Source organism: Peromyscus leucopus, chromosome 9 (assembly GCF_004664715.2).
Source record: "Peromyscus leucopus breed LL Stock chromosome 9, UCI_PerLeu_2.1, whole genome shotgun sequence".
NCBI lineage: Eukaryota > Metazoa > Chordata > Mammalia > Rodentia > Cricetidae > Peromyscus > Peromyscus leucopus.
The window spans coordinates 47,356,804-47,375,613 of NC_051070.1; the positions used below are offsets into that span (position 1 = coordinate 47,356,804).

General features: G+C 39.1%; 2 protein-coding genes across 2 annotated transcripts in view; one reads left to right on the plus strand and one right to left on the minus strand.

Annotated features, from left to right (window-relative positions):
* Gtf2f2 (general transcription factor IIF subunit 2) overlaps positions 1–18,810 on the plus strand; it is a 134,793-nt gene that overhangs the window by 54,667 nt on the left and 61,316 nt on the right. The window lies entirely within an intron of this gene.
* Kctd4 (potassium channel tetramerization domain containing 4) lies at positions 7,348–16,664 on the minus strand. The gene is made up of 2 exons (XM_028878302.2): positions 16,280–16,664; positions 7,348–8,966 (listed from the first exon to the last, which is right to left on the minus strand). Exon 2 carries the CDS (start codon positions 8,760–8,762, stop codon positions 7,983–7,985), a length of 780 nt encoding a protein of 259 aa, XP_028734135.1. The 5' UTR covers positions 8,763–8,966; positions 16,280–16,664; the 3' UTR covers positions 7,348–7,982.

Consider the following 18,810-nt stretch of genomic DNA (forward strand, 5'->3'; position numbering starts at 1 on the left):
AGCTGCCTCTTGCCATTGTTTGTAGCTTCTGCTCTCATGGTTTCTAGCCTGAGTGCTGTACTTAACCATCATGTCTGAATCTTGTTAGTACAATAGAGGCAAGAGGAAGAAGGCAGAGGACTCAGCTGCCTTTCTCCTCTTTAAGGAGTGTCATCTGTGCCTATATGCCATCGGTAAGAACATGGCCAACCCATAGAACCTCCCAGCCCTAGAACAGCAGGAAATACAGGGTTAACCTAGCTCAGTTAGATTCCTAGCAGAGGAAGAGAAGGTGGTTCTGGGAAGTAATGAGCAGTCTCTTCTTTGGAGACTGTCATGTTCAGTACTTTGAAAAAGACAATGCTTATGTGAAAAAAATAGAAAAGGAAGTTTGGTTGTTTAGGACAAAGTTGCAGCATGTTTAATACACTTTAAAACCCTTTGTACATGGTGATTCTTATGGGAGTTGTTTTAATTTTTGACATTAGTATGCACATTTTAGGAAGACTATTAACACATACTTGTCAGTTTTTGTAAGGCTTATTATTTATTTGTTTGTTTATGTAGATGAGTACTTTATTTGCAATACAGAATAAGGCATCAGATCCCATAATAGGTTGTTGTGAGCCCCATGTGGGTGCTGGGAATTGAACTCAGTCCCTCTGGGAGAGCAGCCAATGTTCTTAACCCCTCTCCAGCCCCATATTTGTCAGTTTTAAGTAATAAAAACTTCTGCTATTGATTATACATATTTGTCTTTTAAGGAAAAGTTGGTATTTACTATCTTTTATAAAGAATCAAATTATAATGACATATATTGCAAAAGGGGTATGTGAAAAATTATTCAATTCCAGTGGAATTGCAAGGTTGCATCACTTTTGAATTAAAATTACTTTTATTATATTTTTTAAAATAAAAAACATGAACATAAATATTAACAATTTTTGTGACATTAATAAGCTAAATAATTTTTCTGAAATTGTTTTGTCTGCAAAACAGCTCTTTAACCTCTTTGCTTTTTTTTTTTTTTTTTTCTAAAAAGCTACTAAGTGCTGGAAAAGTATAGTTTAATATGTTACCCACTTGCTAAAGAAAAGATGCTTGCCTTGGGAGCAAAAAAGACAGTGCTTATAAATATTTACTGCTGTGCCTAATACTGCACCTTAGCAGTGTCGTGCATTTTAATGTCCCCTCTCTTAGGGAGTCACATTCCCAGCACCTCCTACTTTTCCTGACTTGTTTGGATTAATTCACATGCTTTCCCCAGAAGAGCAATCTTTTATAATGTAATGTGCTCTGTACCCCATACTGCCATGATACTTGAAACAACCAGACATGACCTCTGCAGGACAGAGTGAGGTGGTCATGGTTCTCTTGTTGGAAAACCATTAGCTTCTGAGGGGTTTTAGCTTTTTGCAGGATTGGTAATTCCTACTTGGGTTTTAAAATCCTCAACTCCCTTTTCTAACTTGAACTTGTCATGAAAAAGCTGCACTTTAATATACTTAGTTTAACAAAATAAGAGTCTAGAGAGGTGATGCAGGAGTTAAGAACACTTGTTGGTTGTTTTTTATTCTTTTACCCTTTGTTCTTTTGGAGGGCCTGCCACCCAACTCCCAGATAAATCACACAGAGGCTTGGCTTATTTCTAGCCAACTTTTCCTAACTTAAATTATCCCGTCTACCTTTTGCCTCTGGGCTTTTACCTTTCTCGATTTCTGTAAATCCTTCTTATCGGGTGTCTGGCTGTGGCTGGGTGACTGGGTGGGTGGCTGTCCCCTTCTTTTCTCGCTTTCGCGATATACACACATATACACACACATACACACACATACATACACACACACTCAGCATTCACTCTCACTGACACACGTACATATAAGTAAATCTATAATACAACTTTTAAAAATAAAATGAATTAAAAGTAATTGTGCTTGAGTTTTTAAAATTCTGTCCTGCAGTTAAAGAGACAGTGTGGTACCAAACAGTTAGTTGGTGTTGGTGGCGTAGGGATGAGTGTACATTTCTAGGGATGAGTGTACATTTCTTCCAGAATGAACATAAGGAATGACTTTATTTCACACATAGATAGCCTTTGAGTTTGACAATACATAGTAGCCATTGTCTACTGCCAAAGCTGTACAGAGCAGTTTGCTGTTTCAACATCAACTGTTAGTGACTTTTATTTCTTTTATAAACACTGATGCTTTTGTTCTGCAAGCGGTATAGTAGAATCTCCCTTTTCTTACTCATAAAGTACATTTTGCCAACACTCAGGTCATCTTCTACTCAGATTCCAGAGTTTTCACTGAGACTCAAAGGGGGAAGGAAATACAACCAGAGACCAAAATGACGTTTTAATGTGTCCTTCTGGTTTTCAAGGTCACTGAATTTTATATACTGCTCTCAATGTGGTATTTTTAGGTTGTATTGTAACAGACACATTTCATAAATTCCTGTGGTTGTGTTTTCTGTTTTGCAAACTATCCCTACTAACTTTTTAAACTATTTTACAGCATGTTAACTATAATTAATAATGTACACTTTGAAGTGTTTTCACAACAGAAAGATATGTGAGGCAGTATATATATATTAATCAGTTCTATTAGTCATTCCACAGTGCTCACATACTTCAAAACACCGTGTTATATACCATATATATTTTTTGTCCACTAAAAAATATAAGAATTCATTTCAAAATATTCACATATATATGGAAAAATACAGAGAAAAATCAAAATGGGTTTATCAAAATGTAAGATCACAGTATCTTCAGTAATAACTTAATTTTTAAAAGATTCATTAAATGACATACCTAAAGTGAATGCAAAATCATTTAGTTATTTGTAAAACTAAATTAAATGATGAAAGATTCAAATTCAAGGAAGTATTGAAATTAAAATTAGTTATTCAGCATTTCTTAAGAATTCTAAAAAAAAGAGTTAATGAACATTTGTTATAAGGAAGCAAAATCAATGGAGTATAATTAAGATTAAATTAGTAGGCTAGCTCAATTTCATACTTTAATGTAGAAGAATTTGTGCCTAGTGTCCTAGAGGAAATTAATCAAAATTACTTGTATAAAGTTGAACCTACCATCAAAAAGAAATTAAGTAGATCTTTGTATCTAACTATTAAAATTGTTTTGATATGTGACCAGATGTACTAGGGTCCTGCACTTGGAAAAATCTGTCATGATGTTGTAAAAGAATACAGTCGAGTTGCCTCATTCTTTGATATCTAATAAATTTCCCTTTTTGTTTTTGCCATTCTTTAATATCTAACTCGGTACTTCACATACATAATGCCTCAGTTACACACACACACACACACACACACACACACACACACACACACACACACACACACACACACACACACACACACACACCCTGCAGTCAGTGCTGGAGATCAAACCCTGGGCCTTGCCTGTGCTAGGCAGGCCCTCTGCCAGAGTCATCCTCAGCCCCAGATAAACACATTTATGGTAGAGGAGTTTAGTTAGATATAGATAACATAATAGTATGCAAGATACATTTAAGTGACTTGTTTGACAGTAACATTTTAACCAATTATGTGTTTTTGTCAAGAAAAGATGAATATTGTTACCTCTCACAGATTATTTCAGGTAAATTTAGATTTTTATCTTAGATGTATCTGTGCCCAGCAAGTGCTTATTTATTACTTCCCCCTTGTGTTTGTTGACAGAGCAAATGGATTTTAATAAATAGCTTAAACAAAATATGATTAGGAAGCCAGCTACAGAAGAAGTCGTGTGTTTTGGAGCTGTGCACATACATTCTCTGAGTTACAAGCTGTGTTGGATGGTCCGTGTTACATCTCTGCTTACGAGCATGATTGTTATGACTCAGGCACTAATTTTAACCTCAGCCAATACCTTTGCATTGTGAGGTATTTGCTCATAACTCATTAAATAGGCATAGCTTTTAGATTGCTTTATCATCTGCATTGTTTCCACTGAATTTAAAAATGATAATAAGATAATGCTAACTTCTTTTGTTGTAAATTTTTATATAGGGCTAGAAAGTCAGTCTGAAGAAAAAAAATTTTTTTTAATTCTTCTGTTTATTTTACATCCCAGCCACAGCCTCTCTCTCATCCTCTTCTCCCAGTTCCTCTTCCCCCATCTCCCCCCACCCCCAATCCTCCTCCTCTTCCGTCTTCATCCAGGAATCATGTGTGCTTTTAATAATAAAATGAAGTCTCTTTTTCCTATATTTTTGTCTTAAAATATTTCACTTCTTTGCATAAGCAAACATATGTTTATTAAAAGTTCTGTTTTCCATTTATGTCTGAATAGAAAGCCTAACTTAGCAACCCTGCCTTCTCCATGGCTGATATTTGTGATTAGGAAGATGCCCTTGCACTGGCTAAAATTATAAATGCTTTGCCTGGAAGTCCGTGAAGTAGAGGCATTTACACAGCTTACCATTCAAACTTTATCGTGAGGACAGTAAAAGTTTGAAAGGAGTAAGGATGGACTTACTATCCTCTAAGATAGTTTGTAGAAGTTAATAGAATATGATTCCAGAACTCTGGAGAATTTCATTTGAGCATATTTTGCTCACAACATAAGAAAAATATTTTTTATAATACAGTTAATGTGGGTTCTAAAAGACTAACCTTTTTAGCAAACCTGATATGTAAAAAATTTAGATTCATAAATAGACAAATTTTGGGTATTCTTTAGTCTTATGAGATGAATGATTCACCTCATGTTCTTTAAATGACATGACATGACATTAAAAATGTTATTTGCTGTTCCAAAATTCAATTTTTCACTTAACATTTTACAAGAATACTTGTATTGTGAACGTGTACAAGTAAGACAGACTGTATCTGATATCCTATATTCACATGGAGTTTGTAAATGTCTGTTTTGTGCTAGGTTCCTGGTTAGGTACTGGGGACCTGAGTGGCCTTGTTCACATGTGCATTTCTTGCTACATCTGGAGCCACTAGATTTGGGCTGTGGACTTCAGCTCTTGATAACTGTGTTTGAAGTAGGATGGGATTCTTAACCCATCTTTCTCTGTCATCTGTGAGAAGAGTGACTGTCCATTTGTGTGAGGATTAATTGAGATACATAGCGTAATATTTGCATATAGTAAAACACATCAAGGCAGTCCTGGTCACTCATACCTGGAACTCAGCTCTAGGAAGCTCGAGGCAGGAGGGTCATCAGGAGTCTGAGGCCAGCCTAGGCTACAGGGTAAGTCCCTGTCTCAAAACAAAAACCAGACAACAAGAACTTAATTGAATGTTACCTTTTTGTTAGTAGTGTCTCAAAAGTAGCACTTAAAACTATACCAGAAACACCCGGAACTGGTTTATTCAGTATTTTCGTCATTAGGCTGGGCCAGTAAGTCATCAACTTTGTGTCATTTGAAGTCTTGTGTTTCATTTATTCTTCATGCTGCACAGATACTTTAAAACACAGCAGAAAGCCATAAGCACATTGTTTGTCATAATTTAAAGTTGGGTGCTAGAATCACTGTGTGGGCTCATTCCAAATAACAGGAGAACGTATGCGTAGGTCCTGGTAACTGCAGTAAATGCTGCCCCTTACCACCTTCCTTTACAAAGACAAAGGTGCTTGTCAGTTCTTTGTAAGGTTTGCTTTTAAGAGAGAATTTCCACACTTGTTGAAACAAAACTGTCGGGAAAGCTTTGCTCTCAGGAAGATACCTTGAGTGAAGATCCTTGTAAATGTTGCTAGAAAACTAAAATTTAAAACTAGATACTTTTACCCACAGCACAACATTTAAGTACTTGCATCAATATACAGTTCATTTTGAATTTGCAAAGGTACATTTCTAAAGAAGGGTAAGGGTAACCGATGTAGTCTTGTTTTCTTGTGCACTATTGATTGATGTAATTACTGTTATGCCTTAAAGTTTGAGGACTTAAATCCAGATATGAATATTCATCTAAAGAGCTACATAAACATGTGCCTGATTCCTTTGGTGGTTCATAACAGCAGCAGTAACTTCGTTATGAAAGGTCAATTCTCTCATGAAGTCATGGGAAGAAGCCTTTGCAGTTCTGAGACCTGTTCAGCTGCATCTCCTCTAACAGATTGTCAGTGTGTCTTTATTATCTGGAGTGAGATCTTGATAGAGAAAACCTGACTCAGACATGAAATCACTACCGGTTTTAAGTCCTAATTAAGCCACTTATATTTTATTATGAAAATTGGATACTTTAGGAAAAGCATTTTTTTCTTAGTGTAACATCAGAGAAAATGATGTAGTTTACATCGAGTGTTTTAGTGTGAGTTTTTGAAGGACTTTGCACAGTAGCCTTTAACGGGTTCTTTTATAGTCTGTACGGGCAACTTTTATATTACCTTAGATCATGTAAGTCAGAGTCAGTTATAGTTAATAATCATTAATTAATATTGAACTTTATTCTAAATTTATGTGTAATCAAGATGTGGGAGTATATGCTAAACTATGTAAGCTCAGCCAAGATAACCAGCAGTTTTTGTTGGTTTATTATAATTAAGGTTGAATTATAGTTATTTTAAAGGTTGCTTCCCCGCCCCTTTTTCTTTTCTTTTCTTTTTTTTTTTTTCCTTTGTCTTTTTTTGAGAGAGTCTCACTTAGTATCCCTGGCTGGCCTCAAACTTGTGTTAATCCTCCTGCCTCAGCCGTCCCAACTGCTGGGATTCAAGGATGAGTCACCACTCCCAGCTTGTTTATTTTAAATGTAAGACAGTTTGTTCTTAGAAACCATAGGAATGATGTAGGTGAAACCACAGGAGTGGTGAAGGTGCCTTTTGCAGAGTAAGTAGGCAAGGTGTGCACTCACATTTAGAGGAGAGCTGGAAGATTAGTCCTCAGATAGTCATTCATAAAGTAAGGTTTAAAATTTCTTTAAATATTAGCCCGAAATAGAAAAACAAAATCAGCACAACTCTGTGACTTTGATTTTAGCATCAGAACAGGTATTTTTTAGTATGACATAACAGAAATTGAGTAGTAGTTGGTGTTGACTTTGTTGGGTTTTGAGATTCTGAAGTTATTTTTACATAATAGATTTTTAAAGGACCAGTACAGCTGTTTTGTAAGAGTTTTGTTGATTTAACGGTCATTTAATATTTTGAGCTTGAAAACTGAGCAGATAGAGTGATTGTGAAAATGGATTCTTCATTCTGACACCATGTACTCAGCTGGGACCATGCTACCCAGGCCGTGCTGGAGCGCAGTGTGCTGGGAAATACAGTCGTTAATTTCTGTCCCTTGCCGGACCAGTAAAGTGCTATAGACATGCACAATCGTCAAGTGGCACTAGTTGTTTTTAAAGTGACACATGTAACTTTTATTACAATCATTAATACAAGCAAAGAAGCTAGCAGTGATTTTTATTATTTTTTATTGTTATCAAGCTGTTTCCTAGGAATTTTCAGCAAAATATCAATTTAGCCGTAATTCTAGTATGAAATACAGGAGCTGTAATAAAGCTTTTGGTGCCTGCTATTTAAAAAGTCAAATCAGCAGCTCGAATATATTTTACAGTCCCATTTTGGTTCACTCTCACTCTGCTTTAAGTAGCTCTGTACATTTATTTTGCTCTCCATGTTTATTTTACCAGTTCAGCTTCTTTGTAGATTTTTGCTGTAAGTAGAAAGGATTTTTGAATTGTATGTTGTTAACATTTGCTATAGTGAATGATAGATGCAAGTACCCAAGACATTCTCATTGAAAGACAGACAGCTTAAGGAAAAAATAAATAAATAGCAAAAGCATTGTCTTTATTTACAGTGTAGAAGAGCACAGCTTCACCGTAGGTGGAAGTGTGACGGCAGAACACCCCAGAGAAGGACATCTTTAGTGATAGATTTACATACCGTTAGTTAGCTCACAGTACTTGATTAGCAGCCGGGCTCTGGGACAAGCTAGCTGGGCACATTGTCTGATTCTGTGGCTTCTGAAGCTTGCTGGCTGCATGCTTGTTGCCTTTGTTCGTGAGACAGGTAATTACTTGATAAAATGAAGTGCATCACTGTGAACAATTGACCCTTTGGAGCAGTCCAGGCTGGTCAGCAGTCTAAAACCACACTTTAAAGCCATCATTATGGCTTCAAACTTAAGAGTTTCCAAGGTGCAGACAAAGGTGTTGTCTTCCTTTAGTACAAGTCGGGTGCCGTTCTCAGACTTGATGAAGTATTTAAATTGGATGATATTTGACGACACAGAAAACTCTTCTGGAAACCCATCCAGCCTGCTTTTGGACACCAGGACAATGCGAGATTTTATTTTTGATATGAAATCAGGAGCATTACAGAAGATTCTCAATCCTTGTGAACGATCGTGGTTATCTGTTATTTCCAAGAAAGTAGTCTCTCGAGGTGTCAGCTGTTCTTTTTCCCACCTGGATTTCACTTCCTCTGCCAGCCCCTTGAGCTGGAAGAATTCTGCTTCCTGAGCAAGAAGTTGATTTTCTCGAAACCCTTCGGGCAATAGAAGTTCTCCATTTCGTAGGAAGTTTAGGACATGCCTGAAGAGGAGACCGTCCCTGTCTATGAAGTAATGGCCATCAGCATCAAAAGGACAGAGAATTTTCCCATTTACGATACCTTCAAGGAAAGTGTCTGGGTACTTGGTCAGGGTTTGCTTTTGAGTAATGTATAAATATCCACCAACGTTGAGGGTCATCAGTGTGGATTTGCAGTTCTTGCCTTGCTCAGCATCTTCCAGGCTGTTGTGCCTGCCTTCATACTCCCTTTCTTTTTCTCTTCTGATGAGTTTACGCTCCATTTTCAAGATACTATTTCAGCCTGTTCTTCTTGGCTTGGAGATTTTGTCTTTGCTTTTAAAAAGGAAACACTAGCACAGAAGCACGCCTTTCTCCCTCCGTCCCAGGCTGGCGATGCGATGAAATGCTGGCAGCAGTGGCGCTGTGCTGGCAGCTGGGTTTGCAGTAGGTGGCGCCCGCCGTGTCAGCTCTGCGTGCAGGGGCTTCTGGAGTAAGAGGGGGAGAGATTTGCATTTAACTGTGTCGGGGAGGGATTTCTGTGTCTGTTCTCCGAGGAAGGAAGCCTTGATACTCAGGGTAAATTCTCTTTCCTCGGCCAGGTACATCACCGTTCTGCTTTGTTTCCGAGTAAATGGTAATTGCTCTCCGTTTCTAGAGGTCTAAGTCATAGCTTAGTCAGGCAAGGCTAATGCTGAGTTATATTGCCACCTTTTGGAAAGGGCCATGTGTTGGAACCCGAGGTGAAAGAAACTGCCCATATAGAATTTTCTCCTATGAAAGTCCACTGTTTTCAGTGATGGAGACCCAGACAAAAATATTTAGGCTCACTGTTGTGACACTGCATTTGAATTTTAGTTGAATTTGTGTGTTTTGGATTTGGGTCTCTTTGTTAAATGAGAAAAAAATTAGCATAACTTCTTTTCACAAAAGGTGTTTTTTTAATTAGCATAACTTCTTTTCACAGAAGGTTATTTTTTTATTATTTTTTACTTCAGAATTTAAAAACAATCATGTAGTCTCTGGTATTCATTCCCATTTGTTGGTTCAGATCTCCTATGGGAAATCCATGAGCTTGTTCCCCCCCCCCCCCCCCCCCCCGTCAGTGCTCAGCAGGCTGGGTACTACAGAGGGTACCGCAGCCATAGCACGCGCTTGGGGTGGGAAAACGGAGACGTGGAGATTCTAAATACCTCCTCGGTGGGAGGGAGTGCCATGGGGCATTTAGGTTTTGTTTGTTCTTTCACAGAATGATAAAATAGTGAGTGGAATGCCTCCCTGTCCCTCTATCCCTAAAATTGCCTTCCAGAGCATTTCACGATTCTGAGTTTATACTCCTAAAATCAAGGGCCCGGTAATAGGAAGTCTGGGTGTTTCCCAGCGTTATTAGTTGAGCAGCCTGTCTACTAAATTACCCCTAGGAACACTGTTGTTCTTAGAGTAAGACTTTGGCTTTAATATGAAAGTCACTTATATTTCTATACATTAATGGTTATTTTTAAGTTATGTGTGTCTTGTTAAAGGTATTAGAATAGGTTCTCCTTTAAAAATGTCCAACTTTTACTTTCTGTAATCAGGGTTAATTTTTTATTAGATATTTTTTAAAAATTGTATCTCCTAGCAGATAATGAATTTAACATTTAATACCGAGGTTATCAAAAGCTAATTGAAATTGGGCTAGAAATTCAAGGCATAATCATTTTTTTTAAGCTGATGATGACATTCAACTTCTGTTCTACCAAAGATAAAATTGCATTCCAGAGAGCTTTTAGTTTTTTCCTGGGATTTTGCACCTTGCTTTGATGAAAGCCATAAACTAACGTGTCCTTCTCAGCCCTGCAGCGTTTAAGAAGAGTGTGTGTGCTCTTACAATCTTACAGCGGGTGCATGCATAATGTGTGTGTGCGTGTGTGCGTGTGCGTGTATGTGAAGAGGGGAAAGGAGAGAGAGTGTATTTTAGAATCAAATCTTTTCTATGGTTTGACTTATTTTAACAACTGAATAGTTGGGTGTAGGGTACAAATTTGGAAATCATGGAGTTTTTGTTATTACAAGTGAATAACATCAACAAGAGACGTGCAATCCTTTTTTGTGAACTAACAGGACACCAGAATCAATACAGTATGGTCATACTTTAGGGATAGGTTTCCTGGTGTGGCTGTGCTTCCTTAGCCTGTCTGTAGATGCCTTTATTGGACAGCCTTGCTACTGTTTCTGCTAGAAAACGGGCTTCCATGGGGTGGTGAGCAGGTAGGAGCACAGGCAGGTCTGCTGTCTTCTACCTGAAGTTCACGTGTGGTTTCTGCTGCGAGAGTTTCACCGCCACTCATGAGCACTGTTTCTTCCATCTTGCCTTCTGTGTTGTGTTATTCTATTTCTTGTTTTTGAGACAGTCTCACTCTAACCTACCCAGTCCTCAGAGTCTTGGTACTCCCCCTTCTTCTTTCTGCCTCTTCAGTGCTGGGGTTGCAGCTATGATACCTGGCTTTCAGGTTTGCTGGGATACAGTCCGAGGACTCATCTACCATGTGCCTCTTACCCAGAATACTTCCTCACTTCACTGTGGTGGCGTGGTGTGTTTGCCAACGGGCCTGCCACTAGTATTGTGACTGAAACCCTCTAATGGGATATGAATCAACGGAACTTTCCTTTTGTGTCTTGTCTGCCATCTTGCATCTTTAAAAAAGAAACTGGTATCCCCAGTAGATGCCACCTTATCCATCTGACTGCCATTTCAGCCAGATGATTCCAGTCATGGAATTACAGGCTTCCTTTGATCCTTGCTGCCTGTGGTACACTTGCCAGCTTGGCTTCTTGTGGACTCTTATAATTGTATTATCTGCAATAGATACCTGTTGTAGGTAGTCAGTCCGCTCTAAAACTATAAAATAGTGCCTGTGTAACAATACCAGAGATAGTCCCTATTTATGTGACTTATTTCTCTGCCTCACTACAGCTACAAAGTGGAATTAGTCTAGTGATTCTGTTATGAGAGACTAAACCATACATGAAGATTGGCTCCTAGGTGCCTCTGACCACCAGCTAACTCCATAGGCGGGAAGCATCATTGTGAAGAGTAGAGCCCCCTCTTTTGTTACAACATGAGTTGGATTGGATCACACATGGTAGAACATGCCCTTATTTATCCCTAGCACTCAGAAGCTGAGGCCAGAAGATCCTGAGTTCAAGGCCAGCCTGGGCTACATAGTAAGGTCCTATCTCACAATTTAAAAAAGGAAAGAAAGAAAAATACTAATATAGAGAGATAACCTCTTCAACACTGTAATCATGAATCTTACAAAAAGAATGGTTGAGCAACTTCAAGAATTTAAATGGATTGTTGGTTTAAGCATTTCCTATAGTGAAATAGGCCCAATGCCTAACCAAATTCTAGCAAGACTTCCCATTTGAGCTAATACTCATCTACTGTCTATAGAAGACAGAATTTATTTTAGGCTGATAATGGGAGGGATTCTCATCTTTTCTACCAACTTTTAATGGGAGTGATTAACACTGGACATGGTTATAATACTTGCATGCTCTATTTGTATGTTGATTGACAGATACAAGGAGAGGCCAGTGCCCCCAGACTCAACAATTCCCTCTTCCATGAGATCCAGACACTGCATTTCAGGAAGTAGCAGTGGTCTTAGGAGCTTCCATTAATAGAAAGATACCCCGCCCCCACATTCTGTACCCCTGCCAGATCTTTTGGTTATTTTTGCACACTTGCTTGTATTCCTTGTTCTTTGAGATGGTGAGTTCCCGTGAGCTTAGAATGAGAAGGGAAAATAACTGTGGCTGTCAGTTTGTACTTGATCTCCTTGGTACCTCGCTGACTGTGACTACTCTGTTTCCAGTCTGTTGATATGTGCTTTGACTTCACTGTGCCCTCACAAGCCAAGTTTCTTGTTTTGACATGTGGCTTGTTTCTGCATAGCCTCCTGTTAAAGCATTGGCTGTGAGAGGCATTCATACTGCTATTCCCTATGAATATTTTATGTTAGCCCTTTCGTGTATTAAAAAATAAAGCACCACTGAATCAAGGTTTTTTTCCATGTGAGTCTAGTTCTGTTTGCATGTCAAAGTTTAGTTGCATTTTGAAATATAAAATTCATCTGCATTGTGTGTATCTGGAACTCATCTTACTGACACATGGACAGTATCAGCTAACTGGCCATAGTATCACACAAGCTATGCTGAAGACCAGAACCTTCTAGAACTCACTGGGCATAATCTCTGGCCAGAAGAGCATGTGGATGTGTCATGCATGCCTCATGAACACTCACACATGACTTTTGCAGTACTCTTCTCCGTGGAAGCCAAAGGGATGTGTGACTACTTGGGCAAGTTTTTTAGCCTTCTTTTAAGAGTACAGAAAACAGGAGTGTTTTATCAAAAGAACAAATAAAAATGACAGACTAGCTGAGAAGATCGGGTAAAATTCCATTCTACATTTTTGCTTTTTGCTTACAGAAACAATCTTGACAGCTTTTAAACCTTATATATTCCTACTGTGTATACTTTGTAGATGAATTGTTCAATAAAACTTAGGTTTTATAAGTAGAATTTAAACTTTAAAATTATTTTTAATGAAAAGTGGGTTTTGTTTTAATATTTATTTGGTATGTGATGTGTGTGGGCATACAGGCCACAGCACTCATATGGAGATCAGAGGACAATTATGAGAGTTGGCTGTCTCCTTCCTCAGGATCCTATACCTCCTGGGACTTGAACTCAGCTTACCAAGCTTAGTAGCAAACACTAGCAAACGTGATGAGCCAGCTCACCAGCTCCTTGTTTCTATGTGTGGCCACTTGAAGTTTTTATTTTACCCCGACTGGCAAAACATCTCTGTCAGTCATCAGCTTGACTCTAAAGTTAGAACGTTGTACAGACCTCATCTTTGTGGTTCTCTGTGGCAAAGTCAAGTTTCACTACTTCTTTGAGAAGTAGTTATTGTGTTAATAGCCACATATACTATCTCTAAATGAACTGTGATTTTGAACACTTTCATAAAGTTTGTGTGTAGTGGATTAGAGATGGAGAAGTCTCACTAACATTTTTTTTTCACATTTAACATTTCTAAAATTGTCTTAAAGTCATTGGCTTGCCAAACATTAATGCCAGCATTTTGTTTCCTTAGTGGCACATTACATAATGATGACTACTGAAATTGATGTCATTTTTAAGCAACTCTGAGACACTCCTTTCATATCTCAGGAAAATCAAGACAGGAGACTGTTGAGGGGTGAAATGAAAGACAACGAGCAGAGAGACACTGAAAGAAGGAAAGCTGGCTGCTGTACTCAACTATAAACTAGCAAGTGCCCTGAGAGCACCCCCTCCCCCCCTCCCTCCCTCCCTCCCTCCCTTCCTCCCTCCCTCCCTCCCTTCCACACAGCACAGCTGAAGCAGGGCTTGGAAGGGAGTCCAGCACACCCGAAAAACTCCCCAGGGGCAAGCTGATATCAACCAGAAGAACCAACAGTTAAGGAAATGGTGCTCTGAGGAGGAGGGTCTTATCTATTGTTTTGTTTCCAGGTAGGGTTTCTCTGTGTAGTCAGTCCCAGCTGTCCTGGAACCAGGCTGGTCTTGAACAGAGGGATCTGCTGGGATTAAAGGCATATGCCACCACTCCCTGCCTAAGAAGGGGTTATAACTTAAAGTAGGTTGGGTTTTTGTTATTTGTTTTGGGTTTTATTTACTTGGTTTTTTAAGAAAGGAGAGAATTCTTTTTGCTCACAGTTGCAGGGATTTCAGCCTGTGCTTGGCTAGCTCTGCTGCTTTGGGCCAAGGTAAGCTGGAAAGCATGGTACTTACCTCATGGTAGACAAGAATCAGGGCTCTCAAAGGAGGTCTAACCCCAGTAGTTGGAAGAACTAAATCTTAATACTATCTTGAAAATCATAGAGAGCTCACCTACTGTCGCTAATTACACATGGTAAAGAGAACAAGAGTTATTTGGGGCTAGTGAGATGGCTCAGCAGTTTCGAGTGCTGGCTGTACTTCCAGAGGAGCCAAGTTCGATTTCCAGTGCCCACATGATGGGTAACAACTGACTATAACTCCAGTCCCAGGGAATTCAGTGCCTTCTAATTTCAAATATAGCTGCTGTAGCTAGATATCGGGGCCTAATACAAACCATAGGTTGAGTGTTCGTGAAACTTAAGATCTGAAATCCAAAGTGGGTTTTGAAGTTTTGCATTGTGGATTTCTGAATTAGGAGTGCTCAACTGGTAAAACTTATGCATATTTCAAATCCATAGAAGTCCAAACTTCTGTCCCCATGTATTTTGAGTGTAGATATTCAGCCTATCCTGTGTTACAGTGACTTTCCTGCCCCTGTGTTACTACAACAAAGTATTCCTGCATATAAAAACAGCATTTATTTTTCTAAGTCTGTTTTGTTCCTAGATTTTATTTGCTTTATTTTGTATGTGTGTGGTGTGTGTGCACAGGTATGTGTATTTACATGTATGGGTACATGTGTGTGTGTACATGCATATGAATACCTAAGATTGGTGTTGGGTCTTTCTGCCTTGCACTCTACTTTGTTTACTAAGGCACTGAACCTGAACTTACCAGTTGGGCTAGGCTAGCTAGCTGCTGATTTCTCCTGTCTGTGCCTCTTGAGTGCTGAGACTACAGGCAGGCTGCTTTGCCTATCTGGCTTGTATTCTTACCCTTGGATGCGTGTGCTTGTGTATGTGTGTGCGTATGTGTACTAGTGCCTGTATGTGTGGGGGCTCACATACCACGGATCATATGTGGAGCACAGAGGACCACCTCAGATGTTGGTCCTTGCTTTTTACCTTGTTTTAAATAGTTTCTTTTGTTGTTCACCACTGTGTACAACAAGCTAGTGATGGGATTCTCCTGTCACTGCCTCCCATCTTGCCTAGGATCTTTGGGATTATATACATGGACTACCTCATCTAGTTTACATAGGCCTGTTGAAATTTGGCTCTTCGTGCTCACATGGCGCAAGTACTTTCCCACTGAGCCATCTCCCCAGCCTCTTACATTCTTGAAAACAATTTTGGGAGTGGAAATTGTCTCATTATGTCCACATCTTTGTTTAGGAGATTTTTGTGTTGACTTAATCATTTATTGTCTCAAGTCTAGTGGGACAATTACTTGCTAACTTAGTTTTATATTCTATAATTAAATAATGCAAATGTGGGAGTTTTACAACATTCACTATGTTATTCTTTGACAAAAAAAAAATAAAAATCTGTTTATGGTCTCTAGGATGCCAGGACTGTCCAAACTTCTTCACATATTTGATACCATTTTTCATACCCTTAACCGACCACTTTCCTTTCTGCTCCTAGACCAGCCTGTCACCAGCAGGTACTCTTAGGCAGGCAGGCTACCAGCATCTGTGTGCATGCCTGTGCCTCCCATCCCTCTTTCTCCCCGTCCATGAAGAAAAAGAGCAGTATGTGTGAATGAGGGAGTTGGGTTCTTATTTAGATCCTGAGCCTAGTTCTCAATTGTAGTTTTAGGTTTTTATTTTAAATTGGGAATTCTCAACACATTGATTTGAATGGTATTATAAGAAAGCATGTATTATCTCAAATTCTGAAGGTCAGGTAAGATCAAATATCAACTCACAAATTAATGATGAATAATACCTTTCACCTTTTAATAAAAAGAGGGAATACTGAATTCACTTAAATAGTTTGTTAAGGTGCCAAGTGGCCCCACCCAGATATATCCCCAGGGGGAACAACTGCTAGGAAAATGTACTAAATGAGAAGAGAGGAGACTACTGGAAATATTAGAAATCATTTACCTTTTAGGTGCTTGTGATTGGTAGAAGTTCTTTTGTTCTCTTCAAAGATGGTAGGCTCAGGAGTGACTTGTGAGAGTCACTTCAGAAGTCTTGAAGATCAGCTCCAAGTCTAGTAACTAGATTACTGAACTGTGTTGTAGCTGGAGTTGGAAGTGTCTTCAAAGATGTCCACATGCAGATGGGTCCCACGTAGTCTTGTGGAAATGAATAGCCAACTTCTGGATGCCTGAGGACTTCCTAACCTCGCTGATCTCATTGTTCACGTGCCAGTGCTAACATGTACCCTTCCTGCTTACTTAGTAATTCAGCTTGCTCAAGCTAGAGTAGCTTTAACTATTCACTTCCCCTCCAGTCTTCAAAATGGTACTGGGAGCCTACAAATCTGTGTTTGGGGTATGTTTTGTTTATTTACTCTTAATTTTCTTTCTGCTCCCATTATACTTATTAGAGTCTTTTGGCTATAAAACAAGAACAGAAATGGATAAACCAATCTGACCAAAGAGTTGGACAGGTTAGAAAAAAATCTAGGTGTTTGTCTTTTGAGACAAGGTTTCTCCATGTAACCACCCTGGCTGTCCTCGAACTCATTTTGTAGACCAGGCTGGCCTTGACTCACAGAACTCCACCTGCCTCTGCTTTCCTGAGTGCTAGGATTAAGGTATGAGCCATCACATCAGCTGAGTGGTACTTTACTTTTATCATCCATAGAAAAGTTGAACAAGTGCCCAGACCTAGGGAAGGGAAGAAAAGGACTGAGTGATTCAGGCTCTCAATAGAATGAGCTTGTTTGTGTGTCCTCTTTGCAGACTGCAGACATGACCCTGTAGTCTTAGGCATTGGTGCTTTGAGTTTCTGAGCTGAAAATTCCAAGTACAAAAGAGTGTCTAGGCTTATCAAAAACTACTGCCACTGCTGTTCAGCCACCTCCAATTCCCTTATCATCCCTACCATCTCTCTTTCCAGTTGTCAAGGTTTCCAGCAAAGCTCTTTGTGATTCTCCAGTTGGACGTGATTTCTCTCTGTATTGAACTCAGTACTGTGTGTCAGCTGTGTAGTGCTATGGGATGGTCTGTATGTTAAATTGTTCTGATTGGTCAATAAATAAAACACTGATTGGCCAGTGGCTAGGCAGGAAGTATAGGCGGGACTAACAGAGAAGAGAAAAGAAAGAACAGGAAGACAGAAGGAGACACTGCCAGCCACCACCATGACAAGCAGCATGTGAAGACGGTAAGCCACGAGCCATGTGGCAAGGTATAGATTTATAGAAATGGATTAATTTAAGATATAAGAACAGTTAGCAAGAAGCCTGCCACAGCCATACAGTTTGTAACCAATATAAGCCTCTGTGTTTACTTGGTTGGGTCTGAGCGGCTGTGCTACTGGCGGGTGACAGAGATCACCCTGACTTTGTCCTGACTGTGGGCAAGGCAGGAAAACTCTAGCTACAGTGTAGCACTTGTGGTCCTACTTAGTGTAGTCACTTTGTACAATAGAATCCCATAGGTGATATGGGAGGACCATGGTCAGTTAAATTAGATGGTAGGAAATTATTTCATTAGCAAGTTTCAGGGCTACACAGAGAGTCCTGACTCAAAACAAACACACCATGATTAATATGTATTCCTGTGTTGTATTTTAGGACTTGTGTTTAGCTGCTTGTTTAGGAATGTAAGATAAAACTTTGCTTTGATTGTAGGGTGGATGCCAGTTGACCATCTGCTTTCTCTTTCTTGTGGAAATTAAACCTATAATTTAAACGATCAGTTTTGGTTTCTTCAGTCACAAAGTAAGAACTTAGATACTGTAGTAACACTAATCAATTTGTATAGATAGATGCTTATCATCTGTCTCCATGTTCATAGTAGATTTTGAAAGTATTTTTTAAAAGCAATTCACCTTTACAAGTCTTTAACAGAAGACTTACATAGAAACAGCCCCAGGTGCCACACCCCTTCTCTTAATTTAATAAGTTGATCTGATCCGTAATCAAATTATATAATTACTTAAACTAACATCAACAAGTTTGAGCAGAAGTATGTGGGAGTACTTGAGATTAACCTACTACCCACTAGTGTATGGCGAGCTGTGGACATCTGTCACTGTATTTAATAATGGGTAAATGAGTGCCTGTATTAATCTGGAAATAAAGAGATATGTTCAATGCTTCCATTATATTGAATTTGCTTGTATACTCTTTTTTCCCCATCCTACTAAACCTGAATATGGGGAGAGTTGTGTGAGCTCAGCTCTTTTCCTCACATTCTCCAAAAATTTCTTGTTTCCAGTGTTTTACATATCCATAAATAAGTCACATCAGGGCCTAGAGTGCTGGCCTGGCAGGAAAGAACACTGATGCTCTTCCAGAGGACCAGAGTTCATATCTCAGCACCACATCTGGTACCCATGACCACCTAGAACTTAGCTCCAAGGCATCAGACTCCCTCTTCTGGCCTCTCTGGGCACTTGCACACATGTGTCATGTACATACACATACACAGTTTTCAAGTTACTATCCCAGAAGTCCAGTG

Excerpts from the sequence above, each read along its gene's own strand:
- Kctd4 (XM_028878302.2), bottom strand. The coding sequence starts at position 8,762 with ATGGAGCGTAAACTCATCAGAAGAGAAAAAGAAAGGGAGTATGAAGGC.